The sequence below is a fragment of the Papio anubis genome, chromosome 9 (genome assembly GCF_008728515.1).
Source record: "Papio anubis isolate 15944 chromosome 9, Panubis1.0, whole genome shotgun sequence".
NCBI classification, from domain to species: domain Eukaryota; kingdom Metazoa; phylum Chordata; class Mammalia; order Primates; family Cercopithecidae; genus Papio; species Papio anubis.
The window spans coordinates 71,173,161-71,191,954 of record NC_044984.1 but is presented as its reverse complement, the minus strand read 5'-3'; the positions used below and the strand labels follow the sequence as shown (position 1 = coordinate 71,191,954).

The 18,794-nt window shown below is 35.0% G+C and overlaps 1 protein-coding gene across 2 annotated transcripts in view; it reads right to left on the bottom strand.

The window, feature by feature from the left end:
* Positions 1 to 4,183: 4,183 nt before the first annotated feature.
* Positions 4,184 to 18,794, bottom strand: part of ZDHHC17 (zinc finger DHHC-type palmitoyltransferase 17) — a 90,204-nt gene continuing 75,593 nt past the window's right edge. Inside the window, exons 11-17 of one of the 2 annotated variants that reach the window (XM_031650630.1) lie at positions 15,923 to 16,047; positions 15,049 to 15,111; positions 11,930 to 12,023; positions 11,041 to 11,124; positions 9,338 to 9,495; positions 8,408 to 8,502; positions 4,184 to 7,045 (exon numbers count right to left, since the gene is read on the bottom strand). In XM_031650630.1, the coding sequence (XP_031506490.1) occupies positions 6,907 to 7,045; positions 8,408 to 8,502; positions 9,338 to 9,495; positions 11,041 to 11,124; positions 11,930 to 12,023; positions 15,049 to 15,111; positions 15,923 to 16,047 (758 nt within the window). In that variant the 3' untranslated portion in view covers positions 4,184 to 6,906. The remainder of the gene's footprint in view (positions 7,046 to 8,407; positions 8,503 to 9,337; positions 9,496 to 11,040; positions 11,125 to 11,929; positions 12,024 to 15,048; positions 15,112 to 15,922; positions 16,048 to 18,794) is intronic. The other variant, XM_031650631.1, reaches the window with a different exon arrangement.

The window sequence follows — 18,794 nt, the reverse complement described above, 5'->3', positions numbered from 1 at the left end:
AGAATGTTGCATTGTCTGGGCACATTCAGCTGGCTTCGGTAGAAGAGGAGCATTAGACTTTATAAGGTATGGTTTCATTATTCCCCCAGAAAGTTTAGTTCTTTACTAGAGATTCAATCCAACTCCCTCACCCCCAGGAGCAGGGTGTGTAATAGGTGTAATGTGTATCTGTGCTGTGTGTTAGTGTGTTAGTAAAATTGAACCAGCCGTGAACACATCTTAATCTTTTCCGAGGTTCATTTTAACATACTACACTGTGTGAGTCTCGCTCTTTTGCCCAGGTTGGAGTGCAGTGGTGTGATCTCAGCTCACTGCAACCTCTACTTCCTGGGTTCCAGCGATTCTTGTGCCTCAGTCTCCTGAGCAGCAGGAACTACAGGCATGCCACTACACCCAGCTAATTTTTATTTTTTTAGTAGAGATGGGGTTTCATCATGTCGTCCAGGCTGGTCTTGAACTCTTGGCCTCAAGTGATCTGCCCACCTCAGCTTCCCAAAGTGCTGGGATTACAGGCATGCATGGCCAATATATTGCTTTTTTGAAAAGCTAAGGGGGATGTGGTATGTATGACATAAAAAAAAAAAAAAAGCAGAAACAAAGTGGGAGGAAGTTGGTGGACGGTGTACTGGGTGCTTATTTCACATCATAGCCTTGAGCAACTTCAGGTGTTTTATGAGGCATACCAGCTCCATCACAGTGGGCAGGAGAGGTAGTTAAGCAGGATGGGAAATAGTTAATTGGCAATAAAAGAGGCTGAAGGAGAGGAGTTATTAACTTCTGATTCTGTATGTGGTAGAACATGTCCACAAATTATTTGACGTTCCCATCAAATGACAGTCTAATTGCCCTTTCTTTGAATAAAGGCCCACCTTAGTGACTCATTCTTAGTATTTTGGATAAGGCTAGGTTAGAAAGGATAATACAGCTTTTGCCTGCCTCTTCCTCTTAGGATGCTTACTCTTGGAATTCAGCCATGTTCTTGAGGAAGCCCTGACTACATGGGGAAACCACATGTAGGCATATTACTGCCATAGCTTCAGCTGAGATCTCATTCAACAGTCATGTCAACCACCAGGCATGTGAGTGAAGCAGCCTTCAGATTATTTTAGTCTCTGTTAAGCCCTGACCAAATTGCAGATCTACAAACAAAAATGTTTTAGATCACCAAATTTTGGGGTAGTTTGTTAGCATTCCTACCATGTTTCCCAAACTCTACTGGAGTTGCTAGTAGATATTCAAGAGGAAAAACAATGTAAATGAAGTTTCCAGGTGACTGGTAATTTGAGATTTCTGTCTGGTAAAATAAGATATCCATTCATATTTTAAATCATATTTTAAATCATTAAATTGGGAGCCATGGCAAAATAGCTACTCCACTGTGAGATTAGTTTCCAGTGGTTCCAGGAGTGGAAAAAGGAATTTGGCTTTGGGCCAGACTGTTTTGGGAGGAATCACTTGGTCATTTGGATGTCAGTAGCCCCAAAGTAATCCGAATGCAATATTAAAGTGCTGCATGTCACAAAATACATATTTTAAAAACTACCCCTTATGTTGGTTTGGTATATTTAAGGAGGACTGCTGGCAACTCTAGTGCCAAAAAAGTCTTGTCGATCAAGTAAGTTTAGGGAGTGTTACAGAAATGAGACAGATCTGTAGGCTGACACTGCACACTAGCTACTGAAGGCCTTGAGAGCCTATGGTTGAAGTCTTTTAATTTGAAGAGAGCCTTACACTGAATTAGTTGTCCATGGAACCATTAACATCTTGGGAAATGTTCTGAACCTGTGGTTTCCAAAGAGTTTGATCTCAGGACCCCTTAATATTCTTAAATTATTGAGAACTCCAAAGAGCTTTTGCTATGACAGTTGTCTCTATCAATATTTTGTATTAGAAATTAAAAATTTTTTAATTTTAATTGAGACTTCCACTTAAAGCCAAAATGTAATAACAGGGACCAGATTTATCTTCTCACTGTAAACAAGACAAATTACATGAAAAAATGTTCAAGACACTGCACATTATAGGCAACAAAGGCCATTCATGGGGGCAAAAAAAATGAGATCAGTCCTAGCAACTACCAAAGCTTACTGCTTTGAGTTTCCAGGCTGAAGTACAAGGAAGAAGAACACAGGTGGAGCTAGAAGCCACCCTAAGTTAAGACAGAGCTGAGTCCAGGGAGACCCAGGTGGCTAGAGTTTGCAGGACTGGAGAGGATTAGATAGAGCAAACTTTAGGATTATACAGAACACCACCCCACCGTGCAAGTCTTCAGCTGAATTCTGATAGAACATGCATGTTAGGTGACTACCTAAGGCCAGGGAAAGAGCCATCCAAAAGGTGTGCAGCAAACATTGTCTGGTGCTCACATGGAATGGGAATAGTGCCTGTTCCACTAACAAGACTGGGAAACATGACTCCCTGGGGTTTTGGATAGAGTACAGAGAAGGCTCTTACCTCAGTAAGAGCAGTGCTTTGGTCTTGCCTAACATCTTAAAAGCAAGACCTCAAAGGATCAGATTTTCCAAGTAACTTAACTGTATCCTGAATAAAGCTCAAGAGTTTATAGAAACACAAAAATATCAGGCACCCAATTCATAGTGTTTGGCATCCAAACAAAAATGATCAGGCATGCAAGAATGAGGGCAAAAAATATCAAAACCAACTCAGAACTGACAAATGTAAACATTAGCAGGTAAGGATATGAAAAGTTATTAGACCTACATGTTTTCAAAAAGTTAAGACACTGAAGGTATTTTAAAAGGTCCAAATCAAACATTGTAGGTGAAAACAAAATGTGAGATGAAAATAAACTGAATGGTATTGACTACACATTGCAAAAAACAAAACAAAACAAAACCAGTAACAAAGACAGAAACTATCTAAAAAAAACACTGAGAAAAAGAATATTAAAAGCCAACGGAGGATCCATCAGTGAGTTGGAAGACAATCTCAAGTGGCCTAACATATATGAAATTAGAGTTTCCTGAAAGGAGGGGAGGAAAAATAATTGAAGAAAGAGTAACTGAAAAATTTCCAAATTTTGATGAAAACTGTAAACCTACAGATCCAAGCAGCAGCAACAATGAGACTTTCTGATGCTTTGAATGGATACAATCTAAAAACATTGCCATCTATCAAAAATATTTGTCAGTCCTAGTAAATGAGTAACAGTTTTAGCAAAATTGATCCGAGTAAAACATTCGTATCCAATTCAAAGGCAAAAAGAGTTTTCTAAGAGGCATGTCTGGTTTCCTTGAGTTTCTGACTTAGCTGACACAGACCAAGGAACATTCTGAATGCTCAATCTACTTGGAATTATAGCTTTTTCTATTTTGTCACATAAATATATTTAATAGAAAACTCTGATAAGCACTTTACTTTCTGACAAGATGTTAAGATTTTCTGTCCTGGTATATACCACTTGTTTCCAATTATGTCTAAAAACTCCTAGACTCAGACATCCATATCAGGTATGATCTATCAATCTAGCAAGGACTAGGAGAGAAAAAGTAGACAATGAGGAGGAAAACACTTGGGTGGAATGAAAACTAGTGGCTTGCTTTACTTTATACAGTTGTTCAAGATATTGTTCCTTGAACTCCAGACAGCTCGTGGGGCATTTTTTTCAATCTCATAAAATTATGGATATATTAGTCCAACTTGAAAATATTCCTGTTTAATACCACTGGGTTCTCAAACCATTAACAACCACTGGAACAACAGGAAATGGTTCCTTAATAATTTTTGCGTTTTAAAGTCCCAAATAGAGTAGTTCTCTCTGCCACGCATACCTTCTCAAGTAACTGAGATCAACGTTTGGTTCGTTTCATTCTGCAATATTTTTCTTTATATAGTGCATTTTGCAGTATTTTCTTTAGTATATTTAGACGTATTTAAAACTTGGAGATTCATACAGTCCCTGAGGATCCTAATTAACTCCATGGAATTCAAAATTCTTAAAAAAATTATTTATTTAAAAAAAACACACACACACATGCATACACACAGGACTGGAATTTTTTTTAGACTACTAACACTATCTTTTATGTTTCCAAGTTCTTATGCCACTTGACTCCTAGTTAACCAGGATATTAATGTATAATCTTTTCATATCATAGGTACCACTATCACATTTCATCAATTTCCTGAAGCAAATTGAGTGAAATCATAAACAAGCACACACTTAAGAGTCAGTATTTATTCTGATTAATATTTTACAAAACTTTGACATTTAATTTATGTAAGGAGGGCTAATTTATTAAACACTTTACAGGTTTTTCTTTCCACAGAATAACACGGTAAGTAGCAAAATAATACTTGGCACAGTTATAAATAAAGAAAATATAAAATAAAAACATCCATAGCTTAAGTACAGTGATGCTGTTTTATGCCCATTAATATCAAATAAATTCCTGGAAACAATAAAAATATGAATGAAAAAAACTCCAAAGAAGTAATTCATGTTCAGTGCTGAGAATTAAGTTGCTATTTGCTAAAAGTATCCAATTAAGTTGATAAGAACTATTCCCAAAGGTTCACCATCATACACAACTTTAGAACTGGGTTTATAGTTGGTTCCACACACAGGACCTACAAAATAATTAAAGAGATGGTATACTGCTTCATAGCTGGCTCCTGACCATCTGACCATTTGAGTTATAGATTTCACAGGTACTACAAGATGGTTACTACAAAAGCATTCACATTGCTAGTATTTTCCATGTAATTACACATCTAGAGGGGTTTTTTTTTTTTTGTCTGTTTAACTGAATGACATCTCTTTTGCACTGAAAAGAATATTGTACCACAAACAAAGAAGATGGTAACAACATTCTTAGCCAAACTCTGAAAAAACCACCATAGTCTTTAACTGTTGATAAAAATGTATTCGATAAAAATGCAACTGAGTCTTCGTGTGAAGTGGCTCAAAATACAAAAAATTAAAACAAATTCTAGCATTTTATAAATAACTTTGAATTTAAAAATTATCTAAAATTTCCCCCAATTAGTAGTCAAAACTAGCTGACATTTGTAAAGTTAACCAATTTTTACATTCTATGACAAAATGGCACAATGCTATTGCCACCCCACACCCATCTCTTCCCTTTTCAAAAATAAAGTACATATGCCAGTTTTCTAATATTAAAACACATACACTAAGGGTAATCTTTTTTTGATGTGTGACTTATGGTTAAATAAGCTACTATATAAAAATGGTACTTGGAAATACTGAACATCAACTATATACATTTCACTGCTCCTCTTACTAAGGCAAGGGGCGGGTATACCACTAGATTGCTTTAATACCTGGAATCTGCATTTTACAGGGAAGACTAGTTTTACCAAGCATCAGACATGCAGTGAACTTGCAGGGTATAATGCCTATTAACAGCAATTTTGAACATCACTAGAAGCTCATTAGTTATCTCCCTTTTCTTTTTGGTTGGATAAAATGAAATGAGCAGCTTTAAAAACACTAACACATACAGACACAAAGAGAAAACTATTTGATAAATTATTTATATACAGATACACATTCTTTACACTGGTCTAGGATCTGTTCTTAGTCTGACCACCATTCCCCCACCCTCTCCCACCCCATTCCCTCTCACAGATTTCCCACAGGTTGCTCGAACCACAGTTTGCTACAGCACTTAAGATGACTAAACCAAATCTCACCCTGTAAACAATATTTATGGAAGCAGTGACTAGTAGTCCACCATGAGGGTATGAAAATGCTGTGACAAAAACTGATCAGTGCATCACATTTAACAAAAAGAAAATCTTTTCTAAAACTGTTTCAGAACTTACTCAATATTGGGTAAGTGAAATACTCTTGGGGATGAAATTCTACTTTCTGATAGGTCATTTTATTAAAACCAGAATATACCATCAGCTTTTCTTTTATTCACATGTGCTATGTACACAGATCATGCTCCATCTTTAGTTAAATGCCATTATTTTGTCTACAATTATTTTGTAGCTGAGGTTTTAAAAAGAAGTATATCCATGTATCACTATTACTGAGAATTTTGCATTATTCTGCCTTTTCTTGAAAATACCACGTTAACTGTTAAAAATGGAACTGTTTTTGAACATCAAATTAAATTCTAATTTATGCTCCACTGGATAGTATCTGCTAGTATACATTCTATGTGGTGTATCATGCACTTAGTAGGGCTTTTAAATTTGAACAAAATAACATGACTTACTATACTCATGCAAGTGTTTCATTATCAGACCGTAAAACCTCAGAGCAAGGTTACTACAAATTATTTCACTGAACTAGAAATATATCAGCATTTGCAACAGCTGATAGGAACAAAACATTGTTAGCACATTTTATTGTGAACATTATTTTCTCCTGCCTTTGAAGACAACATCACAGTAGATCCCAATCACATGATATTCATCACAGTATTTATGTGTACATTCTAAAAGGTACATAATACTAGTCAATCAACTTAAAACAATGCTCCTGGAATTAGATGCAATACTCCTACTAGACTGCATCATAACATTTAGCCAAATAACATAAATTTAGTTTTAGTTAAAACTGAACATTTCTGATCAGTACACCATGTCTGTCAACAGAGTAAGTTTACCTTTTTTGTGAAAAATACTGTGAGAACAAAACCCAAAAGTTGAGTATGTTGTGAATTTCCACATTAAGAACCATTAAAATTATTTTTATCATCTTTACTCTTTTCCCAGAAATGGCAGTGTGTTCTGTCCATGTTTACTTTTGTTAATAAAAGTGTTGAAAAAAAGACTGTAAAATTCACCGTTAGCCCTACACATAGCATGCTCTTGTTCAAAGGATGTGGATTCGAGTGTGAGAGAGACACGGACAGACACAATTTTCAGGCACCACTCAGCAATATGCTTCATAGGATAAAGATGTTGCTACACCAGCTGGTACCCAGATCCCGATATTTGGTCATATTCTATTGTATACTGCCTGGTCCAGTCCACGATAACAGGACGAAAGAGGCCACAGCATCGAAATTCAAAGAAGTCTATAATATTCCTTACACATCCGTGGCTAAAAATGGCACCCCAAAAAGAAAACACAGCAGTCAGTACAAATGATTTAATACATGAATTCAATATAATTTTCGTGTTAAATAGATTTTTTTCTAAACTTAAAAACTCAGGTTACTTGCAAGAAGGAACCAATTTATAACTATAAAATATATATGCCTTCATGTTTCTCCACTGCTCTGCCAACGATTTTTTCTTTTGCTAATTTAAAGACACAATTATATTTTAAACTTATTCAAATGTGCATATATTTCCTGTGTTACATGCATTTTTATTTTTATTTTTAGAGATGAGGTCTTACTATGTTGCCCGGCCTGGCCTCGAACTCTGGGCTCAAGCAATCCTCTCACCTCAGCCTCCCAAGGAGCTGGGACTACAGGCATGCCCTAACATGCCTGGCTCCAAATGCAATTTTTGATAAAAACCTTTAAGTAGTGGCTCTTTGGCAGGAGACAAACTACTTCTAAAACAGAAAAAAAAAAAAAAAAAAAGACAAAATAACTATAAATAGCATGAATTTGGCAGTGAACTTAAGGATAACAACTTAAAAAAGAAATGGCAAGGATAAGTTCACGAAATGTTAGTACTCCAGTAACACCTTTAGAAAAGCAGTCAGTTTTGGCCGGGTGTGCACCGGTGGCTCATGTTGGTAATCCCAGCACTTTGGGAAGCTGAGGCAGGTGGATCACGAGGTCAGTAGTTCAGGACCAACCTGGCCAAGATGATGAAATCCCATCTCTACTAAAAACACAAAAACTAGCTGGGCATGGTGCACTCCTGTAATCCCAGCTACTCGGGAGGCTGAGGCAGAGAACTGCTTAAACCTAGGAGGTGGAGGTTGCAGTGAGCCAAGATCGCGCTACTGCATTCCAGCCTGGGTGACAGAGCAAGACTCTGTCTAAAAAAAAAAAAGAAAAGAAAAGCAGACAGTTTTATGCCTTATATAATTTTTGTACCTATGGGAGAATTCTCAAAACTACCCAACTAACTCTGTTTTTATTTAAAGGTCTGCTTGCTTTCCAGAAGTATGCCATAATCAACAGCACCACAAAAGCTAAAGAGTTGGTAATAACTTCAGTAAAACTCAAAGTTTTAAACATTTCGTATACTTAGGACCCTACTATTTCTAAGCACCAGACTGAATACAAATTTAAAATTAAAAAGAAAAAAAATATATAAGGAGATATCACAACTTTATTATATATAGTTAATGTGATGAATTCTGTTTTGGTGTTATGGTGAACTGATGCTATTTCTACAAAAATCTTAAAAAGGCTTAAAAGCTATTTTACATATCACTAAGAGTCTGGTAAGAAAATGTTTATGACCAGGGAAAATATTAAATTTATAAATATGTACGTACTTGAATGGGCTTTCAATAGACGTTGTTGTGACTTTAAAGTGCTTATATCTTCTGGCATTCATTCTTTCATTTGTAGTAATACCCAAACATGATATCTAAGAGGAAAGAAAAAGCAAACCATTATTCATTATTCTTTTTTTTTTTTTTTTTGACACAGGGCCTTCCCGTGTCACCCAGGCTGAAGTGCAATGGCAAATTCTGAGCTCACTGCAACCTACGCCTCCTGGGTGGGCTCAAGTGATCCCACCCCCACCACCCTGCCCCCAACCCCTACAGGCGCAGGCACCATGTGCGGCTAAGTCTCCCTTTTTTTTTAAAAAAAAAAAAAATAAGAGATAGGGTTTCACCATGTTGCCCAGGCTGATCTCAAACTCCTGGGCTCAAGTGATCCGCCCACCTCGGCTTCCCAAAGTGCTGGGATTACAGGTGTGAGCCACCGTGCCAGGCTGCAAACCATTATTCTTTCTAAATACTTAATGTAAAAAAAATTAATTTGAAGACAACTAGGATAAAGATAAAAACAACAAAGTCTGTTTTCGGTTTTCCATCAGAAAATCATCAAAGCTAGTTTACATGGTATCATTTGACTGTGAAAAGTAGCCAGTTAAATGTGAAAAATATTTAAAGATAGGTTACTTGATACTGTGCATGGATAGACACTATTCATGCACAGACAACCTCCATATCAGCCTCTCTAAGAATGAGCTTTTAAAAATTCCTTTTTTTAAAAAAAAAGCTTTTGAATATTAGTATTTGTGAGTAAAAATACCATTAAAAACACAAGAGTGAGGTAGAAAGGAAAACTAAATTGAAAAATAAAATTAATCCTTGAAGAGCAGGAGTGGTTAGGAAGATAATATATTATTATCTTTTATGCAAGGATGGAAAAGTTTTCAATTAGTGCACTAAAAAGAATGCCTTTGCACATACCTGGTACATCTGACACATGAGTAATACAGCCACCCACATGAAGTGGAAAACACTGTTCAGGAACATCCAAAACATCCAAGGTGAACACGTGGCAATCTGGGTAATATATGTCCAAAATCCATCCTTGGTATAAGTGGTCTCACAGTGGAGTCCCCAGTCTAAAGCCAGAACAGAAGTACTTGTATTTACTCAATCTTATCATCCAAGCACCTCATACAGGCATTTGTGCTGGCACCATTTAGAAAACATAGTCAAACGGTCTAGATTTAACTGATGACATTCAATAGCAAATGTTTTTACACTCTTAAATAACCCTATTATATCTCAGCAAAAAAACATAAAGACAGAAATGGAAAAGCAGTAGCCAATCTTAAAAAAAAAAATCACTGTATCTTCAAAATAAACAATTTTATTTGATTGGTATTGCATCACACAATACTTAAAAAAAATTTTCTTTACAAAAAGAGGATATATGAAAGAGATTTTTTTGAAGGAGGGCATATAACATTAACAGGATGGTGACATGGGCGTTTTTTTTGAGACAAGGTCTCACTCTGTCACCCAGGCTGGAGTGCAGTGGCTCAATCAAGGCTCACTGCAACCTCGACCTCCTGGGCCCAAGCAATCCTCCCACTTCAGCCTCCTGAGTAGCTGGGATTACAGGCATGCACTATCACACCCGGCTAATTTTTGTATTTCTTGTAGAGACGGGGTCTCTCTCCCTATGTTGCCCAGGCTGGTCTCAAACTCCTGGCCTCAACTGGGCCACCCGCCTAGGCCTCCCAAAGTGCTGGGATTATAGGCAATGAGCCACCACGCCCGGTCAAGGTAGGCTTTTTCTAATGCAAGATCTCCTGCTCTTTGAGAGCTGCTATAAAGTACTGCTGTTGTTGACAAGAAAGTGTTCTCTAAGGTGTGCTGGGCCAGAAATGAGGTCAAGTTCTTTGACCAAATCTTCCTATTAATCTTTAACTGAGGTGGTAACCTCCCTTGGTTCATGAGGGCAGTAACACTGATTATTTTTAATATCTGTGGGGCAGGAAGACTAGAAAATCATCCTTCCAAGACTTGTATTTAAACCAGGATCTAATACATCATTATGCTAAGCAACACCAAGCCCTGAGGCATCGTAAGTGATGTATCCTCTTTCCAGATTGCATTCTCAATGCGATAAAAATCTATCATTTCCTTTAAGGTATGAAACCCACAATGGAATAACAACTTCTTATTAAAAAGGTAACTTTTGATATTTACTAATACTCTCTAATAGGCAATAATTATACCTACTTTTCAAAATATTTCAAGTTCTCTGCAAATTTAATTTTAAGTATATTTTCCCAACTGCTTGGTGAGAAAGAGAACTAGGACAATCACTTAATCTATAAGCTACTATAGTAAAGCAAGCACATGACGTGGAAAATGTTGATGCATTTTACCCAGAAGCTTCTCAAAGCCTATTAAACCACATGTTTTCCAGAGGACACAAGTATTAAAAGGTGGTTAATTGCTAACTGTTTGCTTATACTGTGTATTGGACATAATTGATAGAGCTGTATCTTTTTTCCCTTTTGTGCTTCATAAGGTATCCAAACCATAATTTTATTTAAACAACTTTTGTCATTATAGTAATTTGTTAGTATGGTAAGTATAATCTGAGTATGCAGAAATTTGTTTTAAAAAGACAAAAAAAGAATTGTACTCACAAGAAATACAACCATAAATCATCCAGCAGATCATAAAAAGCAAGAAGAATAGGTAGCCCATAAAATATCTATGGTTGCCTGCACCTGAAGAACGACACAGAAGCAAGGTTTTTCAGCTAAGAAAAAACAACGGGTAATGCACCTTTGAGGGGTATGCCATGAAAGGTGTGCTACAATTGTGATGATAATCACACATACATTCATTATTTTATAAAGTGGTTTTCTGGAAAAATGTTTTAATAAAAATCTTACGGTAAGAATGTTTACAACTACACACAAAGATATAATGATGACAATGGTGTTCAAGTCCCAAAGAACTAAATAAATCACAATTCTGACCTCTAATCCTATTCTTTGTGAGGTTTAAAATAGCCCTATTTTACCTTTTCTTTTATAAACTTTACAATCCAATTTTTCAAAGGTTTCTCCTCAACAGAGGTACACAATCTTTGTAATGTTTCTTTTCTGTCACCTCATAAAATCTCCCGGGCATCTCTCAAACCATGTAGTTTATCTCCTTAGACTACACCATTCTTGAACAGTGAGGTGTGTACAGTTCTTATCTGTCATTCCTCTTTGCCTCTGCACATAATATCATTTCAAATATTACTACCTTCATCTCTCTAGTTTAACTAGAAAAAAAAAATTTTTGTCTCCTTATCAAGAGTAGGTACCAGATAGAACTGACAGAGAAAAGATATCAGGCACTGATTTTGTAATTTTTTCCCTCCCTCTCTCAACTGAGTTGCTGTGTTGTCAACCAGAAGATAATTGGGGAAATGAAGGGTCGAGTAATAAACTTTCTACTGCCTACTTTAATATTATACTTTATTCATTACCTAAAGTAACTTAAATGAATGATATATAAGAAATTACTAATATAACTTACCTACACAGTTACCCACCCATGGGCAATGATGATCAAATTTTGCTATACAGCGGTTGCATACACCACAATGTTTGGACCTCACTGGTTTCCGTATCTGTTAATAGGCATGTTAAAGGATTATGAAAGGCATTGTACTAAGAGAGAAAAGCTGAATATTTATTTTCTCAAAATATAATTATAAAAAAAATAAAACTATATATTTCAAACAAGATTATATCAAGGTTTCCAAATGAATAAAACCAAAAATCAGTATTGTTTTGTTTAATAAAATTTCAACTACAAAAACAAAGAATAAAAGAATGAGGCTACTCTAAAAAATATGCTCTCAAGAATGGAACTGAACCATCAATTTACAAAAACTAAGAATTACACACCAATTTGATGTGATGAATGATGCTATGTTTAATTCACATCCCTCAAATTTCTGAGTAATAAAAACACATCAATCTCCAGTCTTCTAAATGATGTCCCATTATGATTAGTGGTTATGATGTTGGTTGTTTTTCAATAAAATAAAATTATTCCTTACTAGGAAGGTCAGGCTAAAAGTGAATTTAAAAAGCTCTTAAAATTCAAAATCATCAATAAAATATTTGTCTTTCCCAAATTAACAAGTCCAGCAAAAACCAACATATATACATCTACTTCTCTTCAGTAAAGTGCCTTCTGAGATCTCAGATTAAGGTACAGCATTTCTCCTGCTGAAATGTATGACCATATCTAAGAATGCAGAACATGCTTAAGAAGTCACCATTTCTTGCAAAAAAAAGAAAACCACATAAAATTCATTATTCAGTTATTGACTGGCAATAAAGAATTCATGCTTATGATGTCTTGTTTTTCAAGCATTTTGAAATGGTTTTTAAAACCTACATTACTCTAAATCGGCCAAGTGAATACAAAAACTCATTGGTGATCTTCAAAGGGTTGGCAGTCCTAATGCTAGATATATGATAAAAGAGCTGGAGTTATTAACTCTTGCCAGAAAAAAATTTATAAATACACTTCAGTGTTTCAACAAAAGCACTGCCATTTCTCCATTAGTTTGCATAAGGTTACACACTATTTTGAGGTACAAAGGAAAAGGCACAGTGAACACACAGTTCTTACATCTACTAAAATTATCTCTGGAATAAAGAAAAGGGTAAGTTACTCTTCACCACACTTGTGAGATTAAATCTACTTAGAAGGCAGCAGGATATTCAAACAACTTCTATCCCCACTTCCAAACCTCAGCGGCAACACTAGTCAAAAATCTGAAAAACAGACTAACTGGCTAAGGTGTGACTTGGTCTCGAGGTTCCTGGGATCACTTACAAAGTAATCCTTTTTCTTTTTTTTTTTTTTGAGACAGGGTCTCACTCTGTGGCCCAGGCTGGAGTGCAGGAGTGCAATCACCATATAATTCATTTTTAAGAAAGCTCTGATCTACAAGCCTTAGGGACCTGTCTACTTACCAAAGTGAAGCATACCCATATAATGACAACTACCTCTGCTGATTTGCAAGATTTTATAATAGGAAATGTTCTTTCCAACAAGAAGTATGTGGCTTATAATACATAATAAAACATTTATGCTATGATGACAAAATTAGTCTTATTCTTGCCATCAAATGTGTATTTGACAATGAAACTGCTATCTGTATTGAGTGACTATATAATTTGTTTGCCATATGGCAAGTACATCAGCACTGCATACTTTGTGGAACAGTGTATTTCCACAGAAAAGCAGTATATTAAAACATTCTAAATACTAAGAAAAAGAGTATCAATCTTATAAGTTACCCATTATAAAACATAGCAACAAAAACTTTTCAGAATGTCTGAATATACAAAAGAATCTAGTTGGTATCCTAAAGTTGCTACCAAACGTGAAGCTGTATATATTTTGAATATTCAAAATCATAACTGGTCAAAGAATATTAACTGTAATAAAGAATTTGCAGAATTAGAACTGTTTCAAAAATTCATTCCATAATCCTAAATGAAGTCAATGACTTTATTATTAATCAGATGTTAAGACATGAGCTCACTTGCAGTTTATAAGTGTAAAAGGGCAGTTAGTTTTATGTATGACTTTGGACTATTTCAATTTCCATGTAGAAAAACATAATTTAAGCACTGTGGCAGTGTATCTATTTTTCACAAATACTAATAATAAAAACTAAGCGAAAAATAATTAAAACATAAGAGTATTATCCTACCGAATGGCTCACGCCTATAACCCCAACACTTTGGGAGGCCGAGGCGGGCGGATTACAAGGTCAGGAGTTCAAGACCAGCCTGACCAATGTGGTGAAACCCCCGTCTCTTCTAAACATATAAAAATTAGCCGGGCATGGTGGCACGTGCCTGTAATCCCAGTTACTCAGGAGGCTAAGGCAGGAGAATCACTTGAACCTGGGAGGCAGAGGTTGCAGTGAGCCAAGATCACGCCACTGCACTCCAGCCTGGGTGATACAGTGAGACTGTCTCAAAAAAAAAAAAAAAAAAAAAAAAGAGTATTATCCTACAGAAAATTGATGTCTATAATAATAAACAATCCAATAGTACTATATCTGACTCATTAATATATACTAGTAATTTCATATATATCTTTGCCTATGACCTGGGTGAGGATGACCACTTTAAAAATCTGTGATAAAACAGTGTTCAAAGTTACATAAAGATTCTGATACCAAAATAAAAATAAAAATTAAAAACCACCTACTCAATTGAACTTGTTTAGAGGCCATGTTGTCTTAACAATTATCTAATGGATATTCCCATGTGGCTTTTAAATAGAAGTATAAATTTTCTTAGGTAGTAAAGAAAGCAATCTATTAGGGAATCATTATAAACCTTTGATCTGAAATATTTTCTTAGTTTTTAATTTACTGAGTAACATTTTAAGCAAGAAAAGAGAAAGAGAATGAATACAAATAAATGGCACCTCTGAATCAAAAGTGCAATCAAGGCCTATCATCAGTGAATAAGCGCCTTGGGAAGGAGACATCCTTTAACGATAGGGAATGTGTTCAGTGAAAGAAATTCTTCCTTTTCCCCACACCCCATACCCGCTATGCTATGCCACTGTCAGGAGGAAGAGAAGGGAGGGAAGAACAAAGAAGAAAATACTACCAAACAGGTACTGCAGAATATACTGAGGTCCAGACTTCCTGTCTCTGCAAGTTCAACTATTGTCTGTGAATTAAAAAAATAATATTTAATTCAAAACTGAACAATGCTCACCAACTCTTTTGCCATCACTATGAATCAATAAACATGATTTTCATCTTTAATTTACTGAAGTTTTCAGTTCAAAAAGAGAAATAAAATCTTTTGTTTATTTACTGCTATTTCATTGCTGTAAGAATACAGGGTAGCAATCTCTATGCTGCCCAGAAAAAAGGGGATTAGACCAAAAGAATCTGCCATTGTGTTAGTCTATCGTGGACTGGAATAACTCATCAAAAAAAATTTTTTAGAGACTAAATAAAACAGCTCTTAAAATAATCTAAAATGCTTCTAGTCCAGTTCTGTAAATATACAACATTGTTAGATTATAAAATTGGTTTCTAATAACCTGCATTATAAGAAAGGGATGCCCTGGATGGTATATATAAATATTTTAGCTATTGGGACAGTATATCTGCACTATCAACCAATTTATTAACCTTCTAGTTGACATAGTCATTCAGCAAACATCTACTGAATGCAAATTATTTCCTGGAGATTTACAGAGATGTTTAAGACACTGTATTCACCCCTCAAAGCAATCACAGCAGTCTTGTAAGGGAGGGACAAATGAAATTATAAAACGTCATGGAAGTGTTATGGACAGGCATCACAACAGCACCAAGGATGAGCACCAAATAAAAGATACATAATCTCAATTTAGCTTAAAACTTCTTTATATTCTAAAAGATAGTTACTTCCTCTGTACTCTAATGTCTGCTATAAATACTAATAATTTGGCAGTTAAACACAAGTGACTTAGTTGGTATTTTGCTACCTTTTTCTTTTGCTCTTCTGTTGCTTTAATAATCCCTGGATCTGATTTCCAAGATTTTCCAAAATTGTAGAAAAGTGCAACACTATTGGCAAGGAATGGAAGATGGATAAATAAAAAGTTGAGATGTGCCTAAGGTTAAGGAATTTAAAGAAGCAATGATAAATGAATTACTATTATATATAAACTTATAATCTATAAAAGTTTACAAAACACCTACCAGTCAAAAAAAACACAAGCTGTTTTGTGTGTTTATAACTACATATAAAAATAATGTGACTTCTTTATAAATTTTAAATCATGTAGACTTATCTGACACTTTAAGTTAGTGAATATATTAAAAATTCAACGAAAATTTTAAATGACTAATTTTTTGACAAAATGAAGGCATTTCTCATGTTCAAAGTTATTAACATATACTTTATGTATATGCATTGCAATCTTTATGCATCTACCAAATACTACAGATATCATACTCATATATTTAAAAGATTGCTTTTAACTATAGGAAAGTAAAAAAAAAAAAAAAATTCTCACTTTTGCCTTTTTTTGAACACACTGAAATTAATTTCAGAAAAAAATATAAGCTTGCTTAAAACAGAAATCGTTTCTATGCAACAGTTTATATGTTCACATTTTTTCTATCTCATAAAAACATAAAAAATACATTAGGCATTTATAAACATAAGTAAATTATCAAAAAACAATTTAAATAACACTATAAAAATAAAGCAATGTTGCTACAGCAATATATTTCTGAGACACAAAACACCAGGTACACTCAAATACCATTTGTAAGATTTTATGTAGATACAAGTATCATATAAGAATTTCACAAGATTTTTTGACATTATCATGTGTACCCACTGTTTACATTCCTCATGAAGCACAGATAGAAAAGGAACAGCTTCTTGAATGAAATCATTCTACATTTGTTTGGAAAATACCAAAACACTCAACAGCCACTTGACATACAGGAGAAACAAAAGACGAAAGAAGAGATTAGTTATTATCAACTGGCATATTCAGAAGTGATTTATCTTTTCCTTTTTTCTCCAGTCCTCTCTTTTCCCCCAACTTTTTCCAATCTTATTCCACAAAATATACCGGTATAGCCAGCGGAGAGTAAATAAGAAGTCAAACTTTCAGCTGTTTATTCTGGAGAATAAAGTGTGTAGAATGCTGAGGCCTGACATTACTCAGGGGCAGCACTTTTATTTATCACAAGTTTTGAAAAGGTGCTAACATGTAAACAAATAGGTCAAACTCTCAGGACCTGGATTAAATTGGCAGGGGGTCAGTTCAATATATGACTACATATTTGAAAGGTATATTAAGGAATTCAATACTGAATGAACTTTAAAAATGTCTTTCCTTGCTCTTTAATGATAAAGAAATTAGGTATCTTTAAATGGTAGACTGAATTTAGCTTTAGCAATAGATTAGATAAGCTAATTTAAAAAATTTAACTGAAATAGGCTGGGCGTGGTGGCTCACACCTGTAATCCCAGCACTTTGGGAGGCCGAGGTGGGTGGATCACCTGAGGTCAGGAGTTCAAGACCAGCCTAGCCAACATGGCAAAACCCTGTCTCTACTAAAAATACAAAAATTAGCCAGGCATGGTGGTGCATGCCTGTAATCCCAGCTACTGAGGGGGCTGAGGCAGAAGAAGTGCTTGAACCCGGGAGGCAGAGGTTGCAGTGAGCCAAGATCATGCCACTGCACAGCCTGGGCAACAGAGTGAAACTCAGTCTCGGAGAGGAAAAAAAAATTAACAGAAAAAATAAATTAACAGAAATAGGCACACTCTACAAATATATGGCTGTTTTCAGTATTAATTTTATTATTAGAGAAAATGAGAAAGCACTAAAAAAAGCAGAAAGACAGAAACAAGAACTCTATAACCCAGAATTAAACCTCTTTTAATTTTGGTATTCTGCATTTTTAATTATGACTGGTAGCATAATGTATCTAATTATTAACAATATAACATATTAATCACCAACTATGTGCCATTTAAGCAGCACAAGAACCCTATGATAAATCCTGCTATTATCCCCACTTTACAGATGATACAACTAAAGCAGAAGCTAGATTGTCCAAGATTACAGTGAGTTAGAGGTAGAGCAAGTATTAAAACTCAGACTTGTATGACCTATGCTATTCGGCCTCGCCAAAGTGCTCAACACAATTTTCTATGCCAATAAATATTATGAAAACAATATATTTAGGTATGAGCATTTTTAAGGCTTGAGATATAAATATATAGACACTTTTATACTCTTTTCCAGCAAGATATACCAATTTATAACTCCACTAACAACACATGACTGATTAGTACATTTGCATTGGCAGTAATCAAAAAATGCTGCCAATTTAAGAGGCAAATACATGCTATTTTATTATTTTAATTTATATTTTTGCTTTTATGTTTAAACAGCCCTCCAATTAAAGATAAGTATTTACCATCAGTGCTTTCACTTAAATGTTTATAGAATCATTTTGTACCTTTAATTCTTTAATGTAGTTGGATGTTTTCTTGATGTCTGCTATGAAATGCAACTCTCATTTTATTTTTAAACAAATTTATCTAACTAGGCTTTCTTTCAAAAATAGAAATTCATACACTAAACTTATTTACCATAATACTCAGCAAAATGAATTTAAAACAGTAAATCAAACAAACCAAGCGCCCCTCAAAATAATGGCAACAACTTCGGAAAGAGGACAGACCACATTGCATCATAAGTTCAAAACTGAAGGCCACAAAAAGGTGATGATTCTGGTAAGGCAGGCTGCCTGAGGTAGCTTCTAACCCTGCTCTACTGTACTAATAGGATGAAAAACTGTAGATGAGAATTCTCATCCATTTCA